This window comes from Durio zibethinus, chromosome 5 (assembly GCF_047325235.1).
Source record: "Durio zibethinus cultivar Kanyao isolate XHJ-2024 chromosome 5, ASM4732523v1, whole genome shotgun sequence".
NCBI lineage: Eukaryota > Viridiplantae > Streptophyta > Magnoliopsida > Malvales > Malvaceae > Durio > Durio zibethinus.
In genome coordinates this window covers 30,036,210-30,060,023 of record NC_143166.1, presented here as the reverse complement: position 1 = coordinate 30,060,023, position 23,814 = coordinate 30,036,210, and the positions used below count along the sequence as shown (strand labels likewise).

At 28.3% G+C, this 23,814-nt stretch overlaps 1 protein-coding gene across 1 annotated transcript; it reads left to right on the top strand.

Annotated features, from left to right (window-relative positions):
* Positions 1-8,487: 8,487 nt before the first annotated feature.
* LOC111282133 (3-hydroxy-3-methylglutaryl-coenzyme A reductase 1-like) lies at positions 8,488-10,967 on the top strand. Its single transcript, XM_022870093.2, has 4 exons — positions 8,488-9,596; positions 9,698-9,879; positions 9,973-10,319; positions 10,458-10,967. The coding sequence occupies exons 1-4, from the start codon at positions 8,611-8,613 to the stop codon at positions 10,698-10,700; spliced, it is 1,758 nt and encodes a 585-aa protein (XP_022725828.2). The 5' UTR covers positions 8,488-8,610; the 3' UTR covers positions 10,701-10,967.
* The last annotated feature ends 12,847 nt before the right edge of the window (positions 10,968-23,814 follow it).

Genomic DNA, 23,814 nt, shown 5'->3' with positions numbered 1-23,814 from the left:
ACATATGAAGCATTCAAAGGTTGGGTCACTAGCATGTTTTCATCCTCAAATGTTGCTACCAATCGACATTCTACATTAAACTTGATCTTTTGGTATAGGGTAGAGGGCACAGCACTTGTCATGTGAATTCATGGCTTTACTAGCAAATAACTGTAAGATAGAAAGATATCCATCACTTGAAACTTCACATTAAAAATGCATGACCCAATTTACAAGGGCATCTCGATGTCTCTTAAAACTTCTCGTCTAGTCTCATTAAAAGCTTGTACGACTATTTGACTATCCTTCATGTGAGAGTAATCGATAGGTAACCTTACCAAAGTTTACATAGGTATGACGTTGATAGCGAAACCATTATCAATAAGGACTTTGGCCATAATATAGCTCCTACACTTGACCATGATATGTAGAGCCTTGGCATTTTTCTTTCTTTCTGGAAGAATCTCATCATCACTGAATGAAATATAGTTCGACATGACTAGGTTTCTAGCTAAGTGATTCACATATTTAACAGACATATTATGTGTCATATATGCTTGGTTCAACACTTTTAACAGGACATTCCGACGTAATTTCAAATTCAATAGCAGTGATAATAATGAGATTCGTGTTGGCATTTTATTTAACTATTCAACCATAAAATATTCACTGTGTTTTATTAGTTTTAGGAATTCACAAGCTTTTTTTTTTTACACTGGCTTCGAATGATCCTCTTCAGGTTTCACTTTGGGGTTATTTCGTTCTTCACCTACCTTGGCCCTTTTTTTAACCTTTTTTAGTATTTTTAGAGTATAGCATTTTTCACTTCGGGTGATACCTCCTACACCTATTTTGTTAGCAGCATCGAACTTAGAAGCACTTTTTTTTTACCTTTGAACTACCATATCACAACCATATTTTTAGGGTATAACTTTTTCATCCTTATATGAGAATAGAGCCAAAACTTTAAAAGTTACTGGCTTAAGAATAAGTTTATCTATAACTGACTTTGGCTTGTTCCCACAGTGAATTGTTACCGACTTTGAAAATAGTTTTGTTGGCTTATCGATCATAAATACCTCAACACTTTTTGAGACCTCTTCTTTTTCATAAAGTTTCATCTGATACGAATCCATGAGCTTTTGTACCTCTTGATGAAACTGCTCACAAATTTTGATAAAGTGACCAATTGCCCTACTATGATATTTACAGCTAGTGCCTGTTACATATGCTCTATAATAACCATGCGAACCTACTGGCTGTATCATGTCAGCTCTCCATAAAGCATCAAATAGTTGGCTGAAAGGTGTCTTAATATCTGTCACTTTTCTCTTTAAATGTTGCTCATATTCCTTACTTAGAGCATTTACGTTATGATTAGGCAAATGATTGCCACTAACATTTGGTGTAGTTACCTCTCCTGTATTGAAGATAATCATTTCATCCTTGATCAACCATTACACTTTATGTTTCAAGACAGTATAATTTTTAGTAAAATGATCAACAATCCTGTAATGATAGTCATAATGGGCTGTGGGATCATACCATTTAGGGTAAGGCAGCTTGAGTGATTTTATTTTGTTAGAAGCAATCGGATGACTATTGTAAAGCTCACAATATAACTCTATATAAGTCATGAGAATTTGGTCTAATATAGGCTTTTTGCAAGCAGTTCGTTACTCTCGTGAACCACCCATTGGGCTAGTCGGATGGGTCTGAGGTTTAAGGTAGGTTGAGTTTTATGACCGTATATGGTATTTTGAAGTCTAAAAGAAGGTTGATATGTTTGGGGGTAAAATGATTGTGGGATTGGTTGGAATGGGTAAGAGGAAGCATTATTCATAGCAAGATAATATGGAAGATATCATTGTGGTGGGTAGGGTCGATAACCCCTAAATTGTTATCTATCAAAACTCACAGCTTAAGCTTTAGTTTCTTTTTTCTTTATGGCTCTTTTGCTTGATGCGTCTCCTCCTTCTAACTTACCATTCTTGATGGCACTCTTAATAATTTCTCCCGAAATCACCATATTGACAAAATTTTTTATTGCATTCTCTATCATTTTTTATAATAGAGAGATTTCAAAGTGCTGACAAATAGCACTGTAGTTTCTTTTTCAATTAGAAAAGGTTACACTTGAGAAGCTACATCCCTCCACCTCTAGGCATATTCCTTAAAAGACTCATTTGTCTTTTTTCTCTAGGTTCTGTAAAGATAAACGATCAAGAGCCAAATCCATAATATGTCGATATTAACTGATAAAGTCATAGGCTATATCGCTCTAAAAATGGATGTGAGTTCTGTCCAACTGAACATACCATCTAGCCGCGAAGCTTGTAAGGTTATCTTGAAAAACATGTATTATTATGAACATGGGCTATCATCTTTCGACAGTACATGGTAATATGAGTCTTTGGGCACTTTATACCATCATATTTCTTAAATTTTGGTATTTTGAACTTTGAAGGAATGACTACATCCTGGACTAAGCAAAGCCAACAGCATCGACAAAACCATAAAACTCAATTCCTTCTATAACTCGTAACATTTGTTCAAGCATACTAATCTTCGAATCTTTTTGAGATTTCATCACATTTACTTTTTTTTTTCTCTTTTTCTTTCAAGTCATCCAAATCAAAAACTTGGATCAGTTATACTATTTTTTCAATAAAGATAAGATTCACTTAGTTATGGTAATGCCCTAAGTTTGAAGCTGATGACATTCTAAGGTATACAGGATATGTGTATTACTGTGACGGTATATCCTGTGTGGACTGGGCTTGTTGTGGATTAAAATCAGACGGATATAAAGGATTAGCCACTTTTTATGATAGAGGGCCCTATTGGCTTGTGTTCTCTTCTATCCTCTTTCATTTGTTTAACTTGTTAAGAGCATCCAAAATCTTACTCAACTCATTCTCAAGCTTTTCTTGTGCTTTTTCTATTTTTTCAAGTTGATGAGAGTTTTTCTACTCTATTTGTCTAGCTCCAACTTTTGTATTATATCGGTGGGCAGGATTCTTGTCGGATTGAGCTATTCTTAAACCTTGAATACCATATTTTAAAATTAGTAAGTTTATACCACTATCTTATAGTTATTTTGTTAAATGTAATGAATGAAAATGCAATGAATGAAGGTGCATGCATGCAAAGAATATTTACCTTAAGATAGTATTTAACCAAAAGATTTTATTTATTCCAAAGAACTTTCGTTTACATAGGATTTATCATCCTAGAGTTATAACTATAAAATCGTTTGATTTGCTTATACTGATCTTTAGTTTCTTCGATGAAGTTCAAGAGACACTGCCTATGTTATTCTATTGAGGCCACCACTTATTTCAATGTCTCTGCCTTGTTTACCATCTCGCTTGCCTTACATACCCCTTTACAAATTTAGGTTGTTAAGTGCTCAATATACTTTTGTCTTCTTAAGTTTTCCCTTTTACCATATCATACTTGGTATGATAACTCTTTATGCTCTCTAATCAATACAATAATGTAGTCTTTTTGTTTATTCAACTTCTGTCTTAACCTGCTTAGGTAGCTATTTAACATGTTATTTTTATCTGTACTTGGATATTTTTTTTTTCTAATTCAGCATATTCTTACTTCAATCACTCATTTTCATTAGTCAGCTCAGTGATTGTTATCACCTTGACTTTTACCTTCACACACAACCTCTTATGTCCATGGTGTAGCTTCACTAGATCTTTGACAGCTGTATCATGTTCTCTAGCAATCTTGTAAACTTTAACTTCATGCTTTTCAGCTTTATCTTTCCATTGATCCTTCTTTTCTTGAAGCTTCTAGATTTTTTACTTTAATTTATCTTTTTTTATCTCGAATTCTTTTGTCGCAAGCTCTAATTCTGATGGTATCTCTTTAAGCTTTCCTTTTGTTGGTAGTTAAAAGCTCTCATAAGTGAATACCATTTTCTGTCTTCATCTTACTCTCTAAACTAAGTACCCATTAGTGACTTTATCAGTGAACGATCTTGGATTCACTCTACGGGGGTTTTTCCATGCTTTAATCACCTCATTTATCCTTTGAAATACTTTTTAGCTCATTGTAAGAAAAATCTGATTCATAAAGCTTATGCGTCATGGGAATGAACTATTCTGGCCCAAACTACCTTCTCACTAAAAGTGGCGCATAACTTGTTGCTCTCATAAACCTATAAGTGAGACCACAGTATTATTTTTACATTGATATAGCACAAGTTCATGATTCATCCATGGGACCAACCATCTTACTTCGGTACTTATCAATTTTTGTAAAAAAGTTGTCCACTCTTTTTTAGACTTTTATTTTGGCCACTCACTTTCATAGAATTCCTTAATCGAAGCTCGATTATGGACATAAAGCTTTGAGAAAGCACTTTTTTTTCACTTGAAGTGGCTTTTCATCCATAAGTACAATAACTGTATGCAGCCTATAAAATACCTTCTATTTCGGTGATAGTAACTCAAAGATCTGATAGTCTCTATTAATATTACCGTTGAAGGGTTATAGCCATTGATCACACTTTCGAAGAAGTCAATCATTACTATTTCAAAATAACCTAAAACCTTCAAAAATATCACCATTTCGTATATGGCTAAAGCAAATACGTCTAACCTTCATTTTTTGTCAGTATGTTGTACTAAAAAATCATGAAAAAACTTTCAAGGTAAGCAAATCTGTTCTTATTTATTCTTTATGTAAGAATCCATAATCTCTTTGTTTGTCCTCATAAAATAGGCCAAATTCTTACGAAATCTTGATTTATGTTTTTAACATATATCTTGTCAGGAGCTTGGAGATGCAGGCCCAACAAAGTCAAATATTCTTCAATGGTTGGTATCATATCAACTTTATTGAAGATGAAATATTTATATGCAAGATCTTAGAATTACATTGTGCTTTTATTAGTTGATTCTTGACATTTACTGTAAGAAGGTGTACTATATGCTCATATCTCTAGCAAAACTCATCTTATCTTGATGGACTCATCTTCTTCCATATATCAACCAATCTTCTAGATTATTTTGTTTGAGGTGGATAAATGTCTCTTAAGATAAGGTAGAAGCATAGCCGATTGATAAACAATCTCTTTTTTTTAGTTGAATACTTTCTGACTAGACCTTTACTTCGTTAGGTGACTCACAAATAGCTAATACAGACGAAGAGCAAACTAGTCGTTCTGTGGAGTCCATGAAAAACTTGTTGTTGAAGACCATCTTTTAGGCAAATGTTCTTTACGCGACTTTATGATATGAGTATGGATCATGCAAACATGAATAAGAGAACAGGTCAGTACATCAAATAAAGAGAAATTAATTAATTAATTAATTAATTAATTAAAAAGTCACACATAATAAGAGGAATGAATCATATGCTTTTGGTCAATTCTAAAGGGAAGGAGATGGCTCTATCTATAGGTTAGGCACTTCTAAAGTCCATTATATATGGTTTGAGGTTAAAGTTTAAAAGTTCTCAAATTGTTTCTTACATCATTATCCATCACAGACAACTAAGGTACCTCAATCCTCACCCATTACAGGCTATAAGCGAAAAAGGTTCAATTTAAGTTGGAGTATTTTGCTAGCCACTGTGGAGGTATTAAAACCTCACGAAAACATAGGTACTTTACTCCTTCCTAAAGGGACAGAGCTCGGGTATAAAGCTCATGTTATGTACATGCATATGAATAACAGAGTTAACGAAGTAAATAAATAAAATGAATGAATAAAAAATCTAAACAAAAAAGTTTAATTTTTTTAGGCTTTTGGATAACACAAATTTATTTACTGGCTTGACTCTCAGCATGTCCCCAGTGGAGTCGTCAAACTGTCATAATGTCTAGATCCAGGGATCTATCGCTAGACATTGACTTAGGAAGTCGTCACTAATTTTTTTTTTTTGTATTTAGGTGCGATTGGTCACCTAAAAAATTTATCTTTTCAAGAAACACCTAAGCTTGACTAAGGTTCGGAACAGGTTCAGGTCTATTAACCAGAATAAAGTTCGGGAGTTCGGTTACGAGTAAGAAAGGTTATAGCATTCTTACAACACCCATCGAAAGATGGTGCTAGCTCAATTTCGTGTTATCCGATAAGCCTTAAAAATTTTACTAAGTAATTAACTATTAAAAATTATTTTTAATTGACTATAATACTTTTAGCAAAAAATTAAGAAAAATCCTTCACCTTAAGAGTAGACAAGAAAGCTACTGTTTCACTTGCAAAGGCTTAATCATCGGATTATTTAACAAGATTTCAAAAAAATGAGTAAAGCATAATGATTAATATAGATCTTTTAAAAAAAAAACTTATGCTTTTATACAAGAAAAATTGATACTTTCAACTTTTCCTCAAAATATTTTTAAAAATTTTTACTTTAAAAATTTTATTTTCAAGAAAAATTGATACTTTCAACTTTTTCTAAAAAATATATATTTTTAAATATTTACTTTTAAGAAAAATTGGTACTTTTAATTTTTTCTCAAAAATGTATATATTTTTTAAACTTTTATTTTTAAGAAAAATTGATTCTTTTAACTTTTCCTCAAAAATATTTTTAAAAAAAATTTTATTTTTAAGAAAAATTTATACTTTTAACCTTTTTCCAAAAATATTTTTTTGAAAATTTTATTTTATGAAAATCATTGACAAAAATAAAAATAAAAGTAAAAAAATTAATGAGTACCAAATAATTCTAATTTAATCAATAAGCAGAAATAATAATAATAATAATAATAATAATAATAAATAAATAAAAACCTTAACGCGGCTCGGCTCAACGGTTGAAACGGCTCAGCTTGAGACACAAAAAAGAGCTAGAACAGCACGGCTTTGGGTATGGCTCGGTTCAGCTTTGCGGTTTAACAAGGGATATGTGAACCGGGTTGATAGGTCGGATCATGAGAAAACGTGCTGATCTTGCTTTGCTTTTAATCCTGAAATGGTGTCGTTTCTAAACACTATAAAAGGCACGAGTTTTCTCTTTTCTTCAGTTGCGATGCCTTTTTTTCTCTTTCTTCCCTTCTGCTTCTCGCTCTAAGTAATTTTTGATCGTCGTTTCTCATTGAATATCACCGGGAAAATCATTGGTTTCTAGGTTATATCACCTGAAACTGGGTATTTCACCGAAAAGTTGTTGGAAAACTTGAATTTCAACAAAAAAATTCACCAGATTCTGAAAATTTTTAAAAAATTTTCAGAAAAACAAAGCCAAAATTTCTAAAACATTTCTAAAATTCCTAAGATTGCTAAACACTCTTTTTTTGCTTCTATTTTCTCCCTGTTTTCTTTTTTGTGTCCTCTTTGCTTTTGATTAATAGATATTTATAAGATCAATATTAAAATCCTTGATTAATCTGGATTTCCTTTTTAATTAGGTGTCTGGATTATCATATTAGTCACTAAATTTATCCTATACTAGTTTAATCCAACTATGATTCTCTTTTGGTCTTATTTACAGTAGAATTCATTCCCAATTTTATTTTTAATTATTCTGATTATTATCATCATCTAATAACCTAAAATTAATCTGAAAAAAAATTAGAAAAAAAACAAATAAATAAATCAATAAATAACATAAATGAATAAATAATTAAGCTCAAGTCTTTAGATTTGACTGACTCCATTAGACTAGACTCAATTGATCCAAATCTGGATCAAATTGAGAGTCTACACCATTTAATATATATTTAAATTTTAATATATACGTTATAAAATTATATTAATTTTAAATATCAAATTCAAAATAAAAATTATTAAAAATTCAAGAATAAAATAATGAAATATCGTATTAATATTATTATTTATATTATTAATAAAAAATAATTTTATAATAATTATTAAATAAATATTATAATTAAATATTTAAAATAATTTTTATATAGTATTGAATAATTAGTTAAGTATCATAATTAAAAGAATTAAAAATTAAAATAATATTTATATATTTAAATTAAATTAAATTAAATATAAAAAATATGTTAAATATGTTAAATATATTAAACATACATCCATATAATAAAATTAAATTAAATATATTTTTATATCTTATCATATGTTAAATATATATTTATATAATATATTTTATTCAAATATATTTTTTATATTTTATACATATTTAGATATATTAATATATATATAATATAAATATATTATATCAAAATTTATGTCGGTATAAATAAATATGAGATATATTTTTAATATATATATATATATATATATAAGTTTTTTCGTTTTATTTTAATATGGTGTTTGAAATTTCAGGACGACCAAATCAGAGTTTGAAGCACCTAGGGTACTGACAACATTGGAACATGCATTGCCCACTAACCAACCGCAGCATGCAACCTCAACCCCATCTCTTGTCCTTAAGTTGTAAAGCTGTATAACACGTGCCAAACGCTATCTCTTCATCATTCCGCGCTCTCACTCAAGTTGCCTTAATCGTTCGACACGTGTCCAACAAAAATACTATAAATTTCCCTTCCCTAACTCTCGCTTCTCCACTCAAATCCCAAAACCGTTTTACACGGGATCTTCTCCAGCTCCCTTGTTTCATTTCTCTTATATTCTCCTACACCGCTCTATTCGCCGCCGGCATCGGCCGCCACCGCCACCAACAGCCAAAATGGAGGCACGCCGGCGATCAGCGACTAAACCCGTTCAATCACTTAAGCCTAGAAAAACGATTTCTTTAGAGGAAGATTCCACCAAAGCCTCTGACGCATTACCTCTTCCTTTGTATATAACGAATGCGGTGTTCTTCACTATCTTCTTCTCGGTGGTTTATTTTCTTCTTTCTCGTTGGCGTGAAAAGATCCGAACCTCCACGCCTCTCCACGTTGTTACGTTTTCCGAGATCGTAGCGATTTTCGGCTTAGTCGCCTCGTTTATTTATCTTTTAGGATTCTTCGGGATTGACTTTGTTCAGTCTTTGATTCTCCGACCATCGGCTGACGTTTGGAATTCCGAGGACGATGAAGAGGAAAATGAAGTTTTGCTTCGTAAAGGAGATATCCGTAAATTCCCTTGTGGCCAATCTCTTGATTGCTCGCTTACTCCTCGGCCTCCTTCGGCACCGCTTGTTACTGCCCAGAAAGTGTTCGATGAAAAGCCTGTGGCAGTTACAACCGAGGAAGACGAAGAAATAATTAAATCTGTAGTGGCAGGAACAACTCCTTCATATACTTTGGAATCGAAATTAGGTGATTGCAAGAGAGCGGCTGCGATCAGGCGTGAGGCGTTGCAGAAATTAACGGGGAAGTCATTATCAGGATTACCCTTGGAAGGATTTGATTACGAGTCGATTTTAGGGCAGTGTTGTGAGATGCCGGTTGGGTACGTGCAGATTCCCGTGGGAATTGCTGGGCCGTTGTTGCTTAATGGAAGAGAGTACTCGGTTCCTATGGCAACCACGGAGGGGTGCTTGGTGGCTAGCACTAATAGGGGCTGTAAGGCTATTCATTTGTCTGGTGGAGCTACAAGTGTTATATTGAGAGATGGGATGACTAGAGCTCCTGTTGTAAGGTTCGGTACCGCGAAAAGGGCAGCTGATCTGAAGTTGTATTTGGAGGATCCTGAAAATTTCGAGACCTTGGCTGTTGTTTTTAACAGGTTTGTTTTGATATTTTTCGGATTCTGGATTGATTTATTTAAATTCGAGATAATATTGGTGCTGGTTTGTTGAAAGTTTTGGGTTTTTTGGGCGGCTGCAGATCAAGTAGATTTGCTAGGTTTCAAGGTATCAAATGTGCAATTGCTGGGAAGAATATGTATTTGAGATTCACTAGCAGTACTGGTGATGCTATGGGGATGAACATGATTTCCAAGGGAGTCCAAAACGTTTTGGATTTCCTTCAAACTGATTTCCCTGACATGGATGTCATTGGCATCTCTGGTGAGTTTCATTTCCGTAGACTTGTATTCTTTTTTTCTTTTTTTTCTTGTTTGAGCTAGATCACTGAATTTTATGAATTTATGATGGATACAGGAAACTTCTGTTCGGACAAAAAGCCAGCTGCGGTAAATTGGATTGAAGGACGAGGCAAATCTGTTGTCTGCGAGGCCATCATTAAGGGTGATGTGGTGAGGAAGGTCTTGAAGACTAGTGTGGAATCTCTTGTGGAGCTTAACATGCTTAAGAACCTTACTGGATCTGCTATGGCTGGAGCTCTGGGTGGATTTAATGCCCATGCCAGTAACATTGTGACTGCAGTCTACATTGCTACTGGTCAAGATCCAGCTCAAAATGTCGAGAGCTCTCATTGCATAACGATGATGGAAGCTGTTAATGACAGCAAGGACCTTCACATCTCTGTCACAATGCCTTCCATCGAGGTAATTGATTTTGTTGCTGTCTGATTATCAAACACAAGGATTTTCACTGTCAAAATTATCTGGCGGAGTAAAACTGTGTTAAACAGTTCCTGAGTATTTATGTCAGTGCTTGATTATCTCTGTTGCTATCTGTTTTAGGTTGGCACTGTTGGTGGTGGAACTCAGCTTGCATCTCAGTCGGCGTGCTTGAACCTGCTTGGGGTCAAGGGTGCAAGCAAAGAGTTACCTGGAGCAAACTCTAGAATGCTTGCAACCATTGTAGCTGGTGCTGTCCTTGCTGGAGAGCTGTCACTCATGTCTGCACTTGCAGCTGGACAACTAGTTAATAGCCACATGAAGTACAATAGATCAAGCAGGGATGTTTCCAAGGTTTCTTCCTAGAGAACACTTTCATGAGGCTTTCTCAAGCCCGAAATTGGTGTAAAATTGCAAGTACCATGGTATAAATGTATCGAAGCTATCCAGACACCTTCTCTTTGTAATAAGCTAAGGAGAGATCATCTCTTTGTAATTTACTTTATTTATTTTGTATTTTGTTCTTTTCTTTCTTATTTTTTATATCCAAAAAAAAAGACAAGCCATATAATCTGAGAATTGTGTAAAATGATAGAATTGTTTATTGACATCTTTTTTTTGTTCTTCTTTTCATAGATTCTGCATGTTATTATCTTCTCTGCTATATTTCTTACAACATATTTTCTAGAAGAATTATGACCTTCTAAAACAAGATTTCAAGAGATGCTTTAAATTTTAGTACTGATTGATGAGAATAAGACGTCCACACAATCTAATGCTGGGGCATCTCATCCTTTTTTGTCTGCTGCTTCAATTTTCAGCAAACTCTTTGCCCAATGAAGCCGTAGATACAACATTTTGGTAGAGAAAAGTTTAGGATGAGGGAAAAGTTTCCAGGCCAAGGTAGATCATAGATTTTAGAGAAGACTTACGTCGGATTTACAAATAGTTTATTAAAAGAGATCGATCACTAAAGGGGATAATCTATTAAAAGAGATCGTTTACCAAAAGGGATTGTTGTTTGAAGAAGTCGAAATTAAAAATCAAAATTTAATCTTATAAGCGAAATATTCCATACCAAAATGACTAAGCCCGTTGTCCGCAGATTTCCAGCTACAGAGTCTACAGCCATCCTTTACCGTCTCTGCTATGTGACTTTCCATGAAAGTGTCTGCTGTCTATATTTTCGATTAATTACATATTTTGCACTTTGGTGTTCCTTATTAAGAATTTTATATTATTGAATCATCCAAAACAATAAAAAAATAACGAATATTATGTTATCCATGTGAAAATTGCGTTTCTCTTCTACATATTGCAGCAGGTGATTTTTTCCAACAGACGAAGTAGAATCTTAAAAGACTTTTACATGAATCCCATTACAATCTAAAATATTAAATTTGTGATTAAATATGTAAGTTTGTATGATTATTCAATTCAAGATTAAATATTTTAATTTATATAAATAAAAATTAAATGTTATCAAATCTTTACATTTAAAGATAAATTTAAATAAATATTTATAAATATTTCACAGACACCATTAACACTAATAAAAATAACAATTAAATTAAAAAAAGGGACATATATCACTTTTTTAATGGTTAAGTATTATTTTAAATAAAAAAATTAAAAATAATCTTAAAATTGAGATTTATTTTTTAAAAAAAATTAAAAAAAATCATTTCATTTTTTCTTATTATTTAAATACAATTTAAAAATAAAAAGTAAGAAAAAAATTCAAAGTTATGGCTTTTTTACACAATCATAAAATTTTCAATTACTCAATATTAATCTATACAAAATCAAAAAGTCATCAATTCATACTATAATACCCATGAAATTCAAAACCCCACAACTTAACCAAAAAATTTTTATTTGATTTTAAAAACCGAAATCCTTTCCCTATTGTTGGTAGTCCAATTACGAAAACTCACTTCCTCTATTTTCACTTTCGAACACCTTTAAATCGCAAATCGATTCTATTAGCTACATGTTTCTCGCTTATGTGTTTCACCATAATTTTTTCCTTTTCAAATAGAGGGCTTTATCAGCATCTTTATTATACTTTCCCTCAAAGTCTTCAAAGAATTACTCGACGAGAAAGATAGACGGTGAAACCAAATTTTGACGTCTTTCTAAAATCTACAGACAAGCACTCCAAAAGCAATGAGCTTAAACCAAAACCGATTCCACCACCAACAATATTAAATACCAAAAATCCTTACAAACCAGTATAGTTGTCAGCCAATTTTCTCACTCGTTCAACGCCAAAATCCACAATCTCCCTACCAACTGGTATATCTATATGTAAGAATAGAATAATGGGAGACTTCGAAAAAAATAGAAGTTGAGGGGAGAAAAATATGAAGCTAGGACAAAAAAGAAAAAATTTGGAAAGCAAGAAGAAAAAAGTTAGTGTTTTTATGAAATTGACATTTTTTTATAATTTTATTTTATTTTATTTTATTTTTGAATTTTGGGTGTAAATCAGTATCATTATATAATTAAACCACGTAAGTAAATCACGCCTAAAAGATATGTACAAATTTTCATTCAAATTTATTTTTAATTTAAAAGTTTAATAACGTTTAATTTTTATTTATACAAATAAAAATATTTATCTTAAATTAAATAATCACATAATCGTTTAATCCCAAATTAAGTCATTTAAAATTGAAGTTTGCTCATGCTTCATATCTTCAGACTTCAGGTCACAGCAATGTATAAGTTGTTTTGCTTTCAATTTTACATAAAAAAGAGGAAGAAAGGACTACTTCCACGCAATTTTTTTTCCTTTTTGCGTTAATGGAGAAGAAACTGACGTGGAATTTCATATCAGTTTATTGATTAAATATTAAATTTTAAATTTTGATAATTTAAAATATAAAAAAATGGCTTAACAACATTAATATAGACAATAAATCAGTCCGGTGCTTAAAATTAATAGTAATTGATTTTAGCTCAAAAAAAAAGTCAGCAACTCTTTTACGTTACTTGAATGAGGGTAACCTTAAATTTGAAGTGACATAGAAATTATGGTGGAAAAAAATTTAAAAAGATTCAAAGATGATACAAACAATCAAATCCAAAACGATTTGAGTAAAAAATAATTCCTACATGAACTCACCATGAAATGGATTGAACTCCAAATCCATTGAAATTTGAAATGACCCTAACTCAAGATAACCCCAACATCCAAATCCAAAGTGATGTAACCAAAAATGGTTATGCTAATATATGAATATTGTTAGAAAGAAACTAGAGAGTTGGAACTTGGAACTTGGAAGGCCTGCAGCAATAAAAGTTGAGATCTTCCAGAAATTTTATTATTGGGTAAAATTGCTTGTGGAATATGAATTTGCTAAAAGACTATCCTATCAAGTTGCTTGTCAATTTCATCTTAGAACCGGGTTTTCAGTTGAATTGAATTATCCTTTCAATTAAAGCAGCTTTGGAGAAAGCAATGTTGCTGTATAAAATTTTCAGGTTCGACCAAATCTTGTAATCCGACATGTGTAAATCGTTGTAAATTCTTATCTTAGTTACCTGATCATCAAGTATGTTACTTTGATTAGTTGAGATAAATCGTGACCAGTCACTGCAGAAAAATAGAAAGAACAAATGAAAAATATAGCAATTTATTATAGTGAATTGAAAGTTTTGGACCCAATATGAAATTTTCGTGTAGAAAGCCAGAAAACAGTTGGCAGAATCAAAGAAAATATAATGGAGCCATAAATAATAATAAGAGGGCAAATGAAAAACGTATTGCGATTTTGTTGAGTAAATATCAATGTTGGCTGCTTGCAAAGATGTGGACTGGACCAAACCAAGGTTGCCGATCCAAACAAGAATAAAAATATTATCTCGGCATCTATATATCACCAAAGACAATTGACCATTTCCCTTCCATTTGATATTATAGCATAATATGATTACAGTGAGATTTGATAATTTATGTATTATATTATTTTTGTTTTATTATAAATATTTATAAAATATAAAAATTATTATATTAAATTTATATTAACACATTAAATATAAGATAATTTTTTATTTTTATTAAATTTATTAATAAATTTTATTAAAATTTTAAATTATATATATTTTATATCTTGTCAATATTTTTTATTTAAAATTGTTAGCTTCCTCTTGTAGCTTAACCCCACCACAAATAAACAGCAAATTGACAGCAACTTCATTTACAGAGCATCCACTATATATCACTTCCAAGATTATGCAGTTGAAAAACTCCACTTTAGCACGAGTCTCCAAAAGTGTCTGTTGAAAAGGTTGAAGTGGAAGGGCTAGGTCGTGCAGTCCAACTGAGATTTTCCTTTTTCTCTGTTTTTATTTTTTTCTGTCAATAATTCAGAGAACCAAGTCAATATCATACGCCCGTGGATCACGCTTAAGATCATTCATAGGCAAACAAAGTTGGCCGTAAACAAGTTGAAAGCAACTTTATTTTATTCTTCTGTTGAAAATGCAGCCAAAGAATTGGCAGCTGGGCTAATTGACTGCATCAGAGAGTGGCAGCAGCAATAAGTATTATTATATTTTATTTTACCAGCACTTGTATACGTAGAAATGTGGAACTATCTTGGCAACTTCGGTTGTTAATATTCTGGTTTGTCGTCTATTTTATTTTTTTTAGCTCTGCGTTTTTGTTTTTTTTTTGGTTATTTTAAGTAAATTTATTTATATCAAATTTAATGAATTTATTAAAAAAAATTAGCTCTTCAAACCCCTCACGAAATTTGAACTCGAAAAAACTAAGAAAAGAACAAACTCTCTTATTGTATTCGAGCGAATGTCAGTTGTTTTCATCTTCTACTGCGTTTCTAGGTGAAAGTGATGCATCCTGCTTTCTAGTCTCGTGTTTTTTGCGTTCCAATATAAATTATTCTTTTCTCATCTCATCCCGATTTCTTGCTTGACATTCACCAACCCAAAGTCTTAGATAACTCTCAAATTCTATGAAGGGGCCCCGTCGATTAATAGTCTGGTTTTTCACAATTTTTTTTTAGGAAAATGTTAAAAAAAATAATCTAAAGACACTTGTTGAATAAAATTTATAAAAGGAATTTTACAATTAATACATCATCTCTTATTATATATATTATAAAAACAATATATTATTAAATAAACAAATATTTTTAAAATAATATTTTACCTAACCTTAACAGGTACCAATAGCAACTTGTTTGCTAATCTATGCCTTTTTTTTTTTCTTTGAATTAAACAATTAAAAAAAAAACTTGATGTATCAAGGAAAAAACAAAAAGATTAGGTGAAAAATTACATAAACAAGTTAAGATAATATCTGAACCAATCAAAATGATATATATTGCTATTCCATTTGTTAGCTATGCCGTGGCCTAATAAGGCCCAATACCCAATCAGGTTTGGTCCATTTTCCAAACCGTGAAAGGAAAGACTCTTACTCACCCTTTTACAGTGGAGTAGTGTTCTTGGGCTTTAATTTGAAAATTTTAAATATCTGATTCCCTCCCTAGGTATAAGTATAACCAAAAGAAAAAAAAATTTTAAAAATATATTTCTAATAAAAAGATAAAGACAAAAAAATGTTTAATTTTTTTATTAATTTATTAATTTTTATATATTAAGGATATATATTAATTTTCTAATTTGCTTGTGAAATTTTAAAATATAAGAAACAAATTTTTTATTTTTAAATCTAAAACATCATAAAAAATTAAAGAGATTGTAAATGTTTAAGAAAAACATTTTGAACGTATGACATTATTTTTTTTAACTATTCCTTTGCTATCTTTATTTTAAAATGATAATTATATATAATTATATATATTATGTTATAGGATATATAAATATCTGATGATATCGATGATGTAAACTTTTATGTGGATAATTATATATTTTTGACATTTAAAAAGTTATCTAAAAAAATTTATTTATGTGGATGACTTTTAAATTATTAACAACATACACTACCAAAAATATTGGCATCACTAATGGAATTTTATTGATGAAATTTTTTTGTCAGTAATTTTTTATGAATTATTGACAAAATATCAACGAAATATACTTGTAAAAAAACTTGGCTATCACCTACAGAATATTGATGGATTTAATTTCGTTAATAGTCCATAAATAAAAAAATAGCATGATTAATCGTGAAAATTACTGATGAAATTTTTTGTCAGCAATAAAAATATAAAAAAAATTAACAATTGTCGATTTCCTTTTGTAATTCATTGAAAAAGCATATAAAATTTTAAACCCCTTCATAGAATTGGGAAACACTATTTTTTTTCTCCAAATTTTACACCCCTAAATATCTAAATCCTTCTTTCCCAATCGTCGATCATCCTTCTAAGCTTATCGGCTGGCCAATCACGTCCTTTCATTGTCGATAATTTATTTCTTTATTTTTAAAGTATTTTATTATTTATTTGTCGAGTTTATTTTTAAACTTTTTGTTATAGATTTGTTGAGATTTGTTAGATTTTTTTATATATATTTGTTGAGTTTTTGTTGGGTTAAATTTTTTGTTAATTTTTGTTAGATTTTTTTTAGTATTGTTGATTTTTTTTATTTGTTGAGATTTAATAGTTATATATATATATATATATATAGATTTATTGACTATTAGATGTGTAAGATTTATGTTAATTTTATGGTAAGTTTGGGTTTGATATATAATAAGATTTATATTTGTTTTGAAAATTTTTTATATTTAATATTTTTTAATTTTAATAATAATTATAGAAATTAAAAATTTTATGTTAATTTTATATTAAATTTGAGTTTAATGTGTATTAAAATTTACATTTGTTTTTGAAAAAAATTTATATTTGATATTTTTAAAAATTTAATAATAATTATTGAAATATTGTGGTATTATTATATAAAAGGTTGATAAAATTTATAATATTGAATAACACTATGAGTTGATGCACTTAGAATTTTTTTTTTAATTTTAGGGTATTTAGGGTTTAGTTTCTGTATATTTAGACATGCAATTCTTATGATGAAATGCCATAAAATCAAGATATAAATTTGTTTGTCACAAGGAAAAGGGGCTCATAAGAATCTATCAAATACACTAAACTTCTTTTCTTCTTAATTATTATGTACTTGTATAGATTTTTCATATTGTTTTGGATATTCTGTAAAATTGAACTTGAATATTAATATAAAAAAAAAGATGCAAAATTCAAGATCAATAACATCCAAATAATAGGGTTCTATGCTTTTTTTCTTTATTAATGAAAGAGCTCATATTACTATCAACATTTTATTGTACAATACATGTATTTCTGTAATGTACTTGCTTAAGAAACCTACATGAGCCTAACATGTTCTCTCATTCTTATTTTTACTTCCATATGCTAGGCCTTAGGACTTGGCCTAGTGTTAATCACTAACAAAATTTAGGTGTAGGCCATAAGCCTCTAGTTAGTTGGTTCATTGGAGGGTGACCAATTGGGTAATTAAGATTCCTTTGGTTAGTGTTTTATTTTATTTTATTTTATTGTTATTAATTCTTTATTTTTAGTTAATTTTTTTATTTTTTACTTTTCACTTTTTTATTACAAAAGTAAAACGTAAATTATAAAAGTAATAACGATATGAAGTCTAAGCTAAACAAGTTTAACTACATCTAACTTTTTTTATTTATAAAAACTGGGTCCAAATGGAATGACTTAAGCCAAGACTGCTTCCTTAAACATCAGTTCTAATTATAAAAAATAATGAGAGAAAATTTACTAAAAAGAGAAAATAATAATAAAGGCTTTAAAATTATCTCCCCCATTTTCAATAGCTATGATGATATAAACACAAACTTAAGTTTCCACTTGTTCATTTCTAGTTAAATCATTTATCAAATAAGTAAAATTTTACTCTATCAAGAACATGAAGCTATCAAATTAGTAGGTACCATCTCCAACTGTAACTTAATAAAGTTATGAAATTATACTTGGATCATTTAATTAGTTATATATAATTCTAAAGTTTAGAATGTGGATCAAATAATCAATTTTGCTGTGAACTTATTTGGTTTTTTTTTAATAGAAATATTTTATAATTCTTTGAAGAGACAAGAACACATTACTTGTGTACTTTCAATTTAAGAACAAAATTGCATTCTCCTAGATATTCCAAAGTTTATTTTCCCAGCAAAAGGAGATATATTTTGGAATATCTAGGAGAACACAATCTTATAATTCCTAGAACAATAAAAAAGAACATTTTGTTTGACTATTATTGTAACTATCTCTTTACATAAGCTAGAAGTTTTCCTAGAATAGCTTGTTTTACTTGTTTTGTTGGTCATCTCCAGTAATTTGTTCAAAGGGCACTCTATCAATATTATCATTTTTAATACTTTAAAATCTAAATTATTAAAGTTACTAAGTTTGGTAGCTAACTAGTTGTATTTATTATGTCCTAGATGGATAAGGCTTCAATACTTGAGGATGCCATTGATTACTTAAAGGAGCTTTTGTAAAGGATCAATGATCTGTATAATGAACTTGAATCACCCCACTTGACTCTTTAATGCCACCATTTATAAGCTTTCTCTCGTTGACACTTACCTCATCTACCTTTTCATGTTGTGTCAAGGAAGAACAATGCTTTAGCTCATTACCGAGCCCTAAAACCCAACATACAAAGATAAATTTTTAAACTTAAAGTTGACTTATTTTTCCTATTTATTTGCTTAAGTTTCTCTATAATTACTTAATTTGATAATTCATATGAGAAACTTATAAGTCCTTTTACCTACTTGGCAAAAATTTTACGTTTTTTTACAGTGTCGTATTAAACCTATACAATAAGTGAGTTTTTTCGTATATACTTGCATGAAGAATGGGGTTTTTCATCCATTGATACATAGAACTTATGCTCATCAAACTTGGTAGGTTTTTGATGGAATTTATCATGAAAATTAGAATATTCTACGTTGGGTAAATATGATAGATTGTGAAGGTTGAAATTTTAATTTTTGAGCTTTTTTATTTTTTATTTTATTTTATTGATCATTTTTTTTTTTTTTTTTTTGCATATAAATGCTTAAAAGCTTCTTATTGGTTATAAATTGTGACATTTATTATTTCTTTTGTCAAACATTATTCTTCATGTTTATATACTAGGCTTTTGTTTTTTTATATTTGGATGTAAAACTCATATGAGACACGAGACAAGATATATATATATATATATATGAACAGATATATGCTTGCACAAATATTTCACTAGGTTGTATAAATATAACTTGTTACAGATAATTTTTTTCCTAAATTGTTTGAGCAATAACTCAAGTGAAAGTGTTTATGGGTCGGGCTCATATTTAGCATTAATAGCTTATATACTTACCCAAGCTCGACCTGGCCCAATATTTCAGGCTTTAAAACTTTTTCAAGCTCGACCTAAATTGAAAAAAATAAATCTCAAATTCATCCATTAAACTTAATTTATATAATAAAAAATTAAAAAAAAATTAAAAAATAAAAATTTACATATATATGTACTTATATAATTATAATATTTTAATTATATATAGTTTATTTGGGTTGGGCTTGGGCTTTAATTTCTTTGTCCAAACCTCGACTCAATTTAAATGGGTTTAAAAATTATGCTCAAGCCCATTTAACGGATTTTAATTACTTGTCTAAACCCTTTTAAAACTTGAGCAGGGTTTTGAGTTTGGGCGGATAGCCCGACTCTTGAACATGTTTAAATTTAAGTAAACTCATAACTTTTACGTTTGTATTTTTTTTATTTCTAGGTGGAGGTTAGGGTAAGGGTACGAAAGGTTGTCAACATTTAGATATTTTGTAGGTATTTTTATTATTAAATATTGAAAGTATTTATTTATTTGACTTGTGTGTATTACTAAATATTTGTATGAAATTTATAACACACATGTATTTTTATTTAATAGAATTCATAAACAAAATTTTAAAATATTATACATTTTTTAGTAAATCAAATGGAGCATTTTGTTTATTTATTTTTTCTATTTATATATATTTAGTATTCATATAATTACTTTAAAAATAAATTAAAAAATAAAATAAAATCATAAAATTATAAATAAATATATATTAAATATAATTGAAAAATAAGTAGTATTAACGAATTACCGATGAAATATCAATGGATTACTAGCGGATTTCCCAATGAATTTTACCGATGAAAATTTTTTTCGATAATTATCAATGGACTTTAGTTGTTATCGCTGAAATAATATTACCGACTTGTTTTATCATTGATGAAAAATTTCATTAGTAAATTCTATTGGTAATACTATTATCATAGGAAAATTAGCTTTTACTAATAGAATTTTTTGTCGGTAAAAGCTATTTTTCTAGTAGTGATAATCTAATTTAGATATATTGTTTTTTAAATGAATTTTTTAATAATTTAAATATATTTTTAAATTAAAAATTTGCAAATATAGTGATATATTATCTTATCATTTAAAATAAATTTCTAATAAACTAAATATATATAAATTACAAACTAAAACCTTTGAAAAAGGCAACTAGACTCTTACTAGTGCTTAAATATTGAGAGCATTTTATCTATAATTATTATAATGCAATTAATAAATCACAATTCAGAATTACGTGAACTCTAACAAAATTTTATGCGGAGCACACGTTAGTGAGTGATGGATTATTGCATAATTTTTTATTATAATTAAAAAATTATAATAAAATAATTGTAAATGATATACACTCTTAAATATTGGCTTTAAGATTATATTTCTTAAAAGTTTAATTTTTACTTGCTTTTTTTCTAAAAAATTGATTGTAGAATGAAAATAAAATGAAAGGTCAAATCTTTATAAAATCAAGATTAGTTGTAATAAAATTTGAAACTTAATATATTTAAAAAAATTAAAACTTAATAAATTCATTTTTTTTTTTTGCCAACAATAAATTCATTTTATTTGATAAAGTGATATTTGAATATGATGCTAGCAATCCAAAATTGGATTGTTTCATGTTAAACATAATTTCAAATACAAATATCTTTTTTTTTTAATTTAAAAATCTCAAATATAAATTTTATTTTCATAAATTTCCTCATAATCTTTTATTATTTGATTTTTTAAAATTCAAAAACACAAATATCACTTATTATATCATTTTTAAATTCAAAAGATAGTTTTATATATATATATATATATATATATTCAATTTGTAACTTTCCTTTCAAAGATATACTATTTTTTGTGATTTTGTTCTTAATAGATATTTTTTTGACTCACATCTGCTAACCATTTTCATATTTATTTAGCAATTTAATGAAGCTTGTATAACGAAAGTATGTAAATACATTTTTATGAATATATATATATATATATATATATTTAAACAATCATATGCACACACACAAAAAAATCACATGTACGTTAATTTTTTTTGTATACATCTTATTTTTTTAAAATTTTTTTAGTATTTAGATTAAAATGATAATAATAAGGATATGTCAAATAATTTTTTATGATTTGATTATAGTTTATTCGATTATTTTTTAGGAAAAAGGTTAGTCCAAAAAATGACTTTTCAAAGACTCCAATGACGGTATGGTTCACCAGCATGCAATACTCTCTGATAAATACAACACAGATTTAATTATTCATCATCTTATTTTTGTCTTGGGTGAGAATTATCATTGAGTCTTAGAAAATTTTCAAGTCCATCATTTTCTCAACAACCCTAAAATTATTTACTTATTTATTTATTTTTTATTGGGTTGCAATGAAATGGAATGAAAAGTTATATGTATATATATATGCGAATAAAGCACTAAGCTAAATAATTAGTTTATTTTACTTTTTTTTGGTACTAAATTTATTTTACTTATTTATTATGATATTCATAATCATAAGAATAAGTAGAAATCTAGAGAGCAAAATTTTTAAATTGAAATTATAGCTTACATGATAAGATCAAAGTTTATAGGATCAAAAAAATAGTCATTACATATATAGTAAGCAAAAAATTCTATTTATAATATCATAACAGTTTTAAGGACCATTAGACGAAAGTTTTAAAAATCTAAAAAATATAAGAAGTCATCACTAATATTTTTTTTTTAGGTGTAATTAGCTACTTAAAAATCTTGTCCTTTAACAAAACCATAAAACTAGTTTAAAATTTATCAAAAAGATAATTTTAGTTTCCAAAATTAGAGATAGGTTTGAGAGTATAATTACACATGAAAAAAAATTAATACCCCATAGTGTCCATTTTAAAAATAGTACAAATTAACCATGTGTTATCTTTTAATTTGACAAAAAAATCTTAAACTTGATATTTAAAAATACTCTCCATAATTTCATTTATTGCAACAAAAATATTTTTTTTATTTTTTAATCATTTGGTTTAAAAAAAAATATGAACCTTGCATATTGAAATTTTTTAAAAAATATTTCAATACTCTGATAATATTAAGAGAAACTTTCTCACCTATAAATATTTTAAAAATCATTACTCGAGCTTTTGAAGAATCTCATCCTTGGTAGTTTATATTTATCTTTAAAATCAATACTTAAAATGCATAAAACAATAAAATATGATGCCCAAAATTTAATCTAAATAATATTTTCTTTTTATAAAAATTAATTTTTTATTTTATTTATTAAAAAAATAAAAAAATTTTATTAAAAATTATTCTAAATGCTCTAATACATTGACAATATTTTAGAAAAAATTTTTTATCTAAAGATTTTTTAAAAAATTACTATTCAATTTTTTTTAGGATCTTATCCTTGGAAGCTCGTTTTTATTTTTAAAAAATTAAGGATATGCATGCAATGCAAAATTATAACACATATTTTATATACTTTTTTTTTCAAAAAATTTTGTTTATTAATTTCTTTTTTATTATATTTATTATTTTAGAAGAAAAGAAAAATTTTTATTGTATTGAAAACTTTTTATAAATACTTCAATATATTAATAATATTTAAAAAATCTTCTGACATAAAGATTTTTTCAGTATTACTACTCGGATTACCTTAAAATTTTATTGTCGGATATTTATAATTTTTTAAATTATTATTACTATTATTGTTATTGTTCACCTTAAAGGTTAGGTCATAATATAATTATCTATAAATAAATTTATTTTCTAACAATGTATATTTTTATAAATATTTTATACTTTTATTTCTACAAAAAAACTACTCGAATTAAGCAAAAATGAATAAGAATTTTTGTATTGGAAAAAGCATCTAAATATTATAATATTTTGATAATTCTTAGAAAACTTTTCTTACTTATGGAGTTCTTGGGAATATCTACTTGGACTTCTTAAGGTCTAATTATCGAAAAAAATCTTTTTTTTCTTTAAACACTTAATAATAGAAATTCTAACAAAAATATATAATCATCTATAATATTTATTTTCGTAAGTATTAGTAATTATTTCAAAGAATGCATATTTTATAAAAATATTATTAACATGAGAA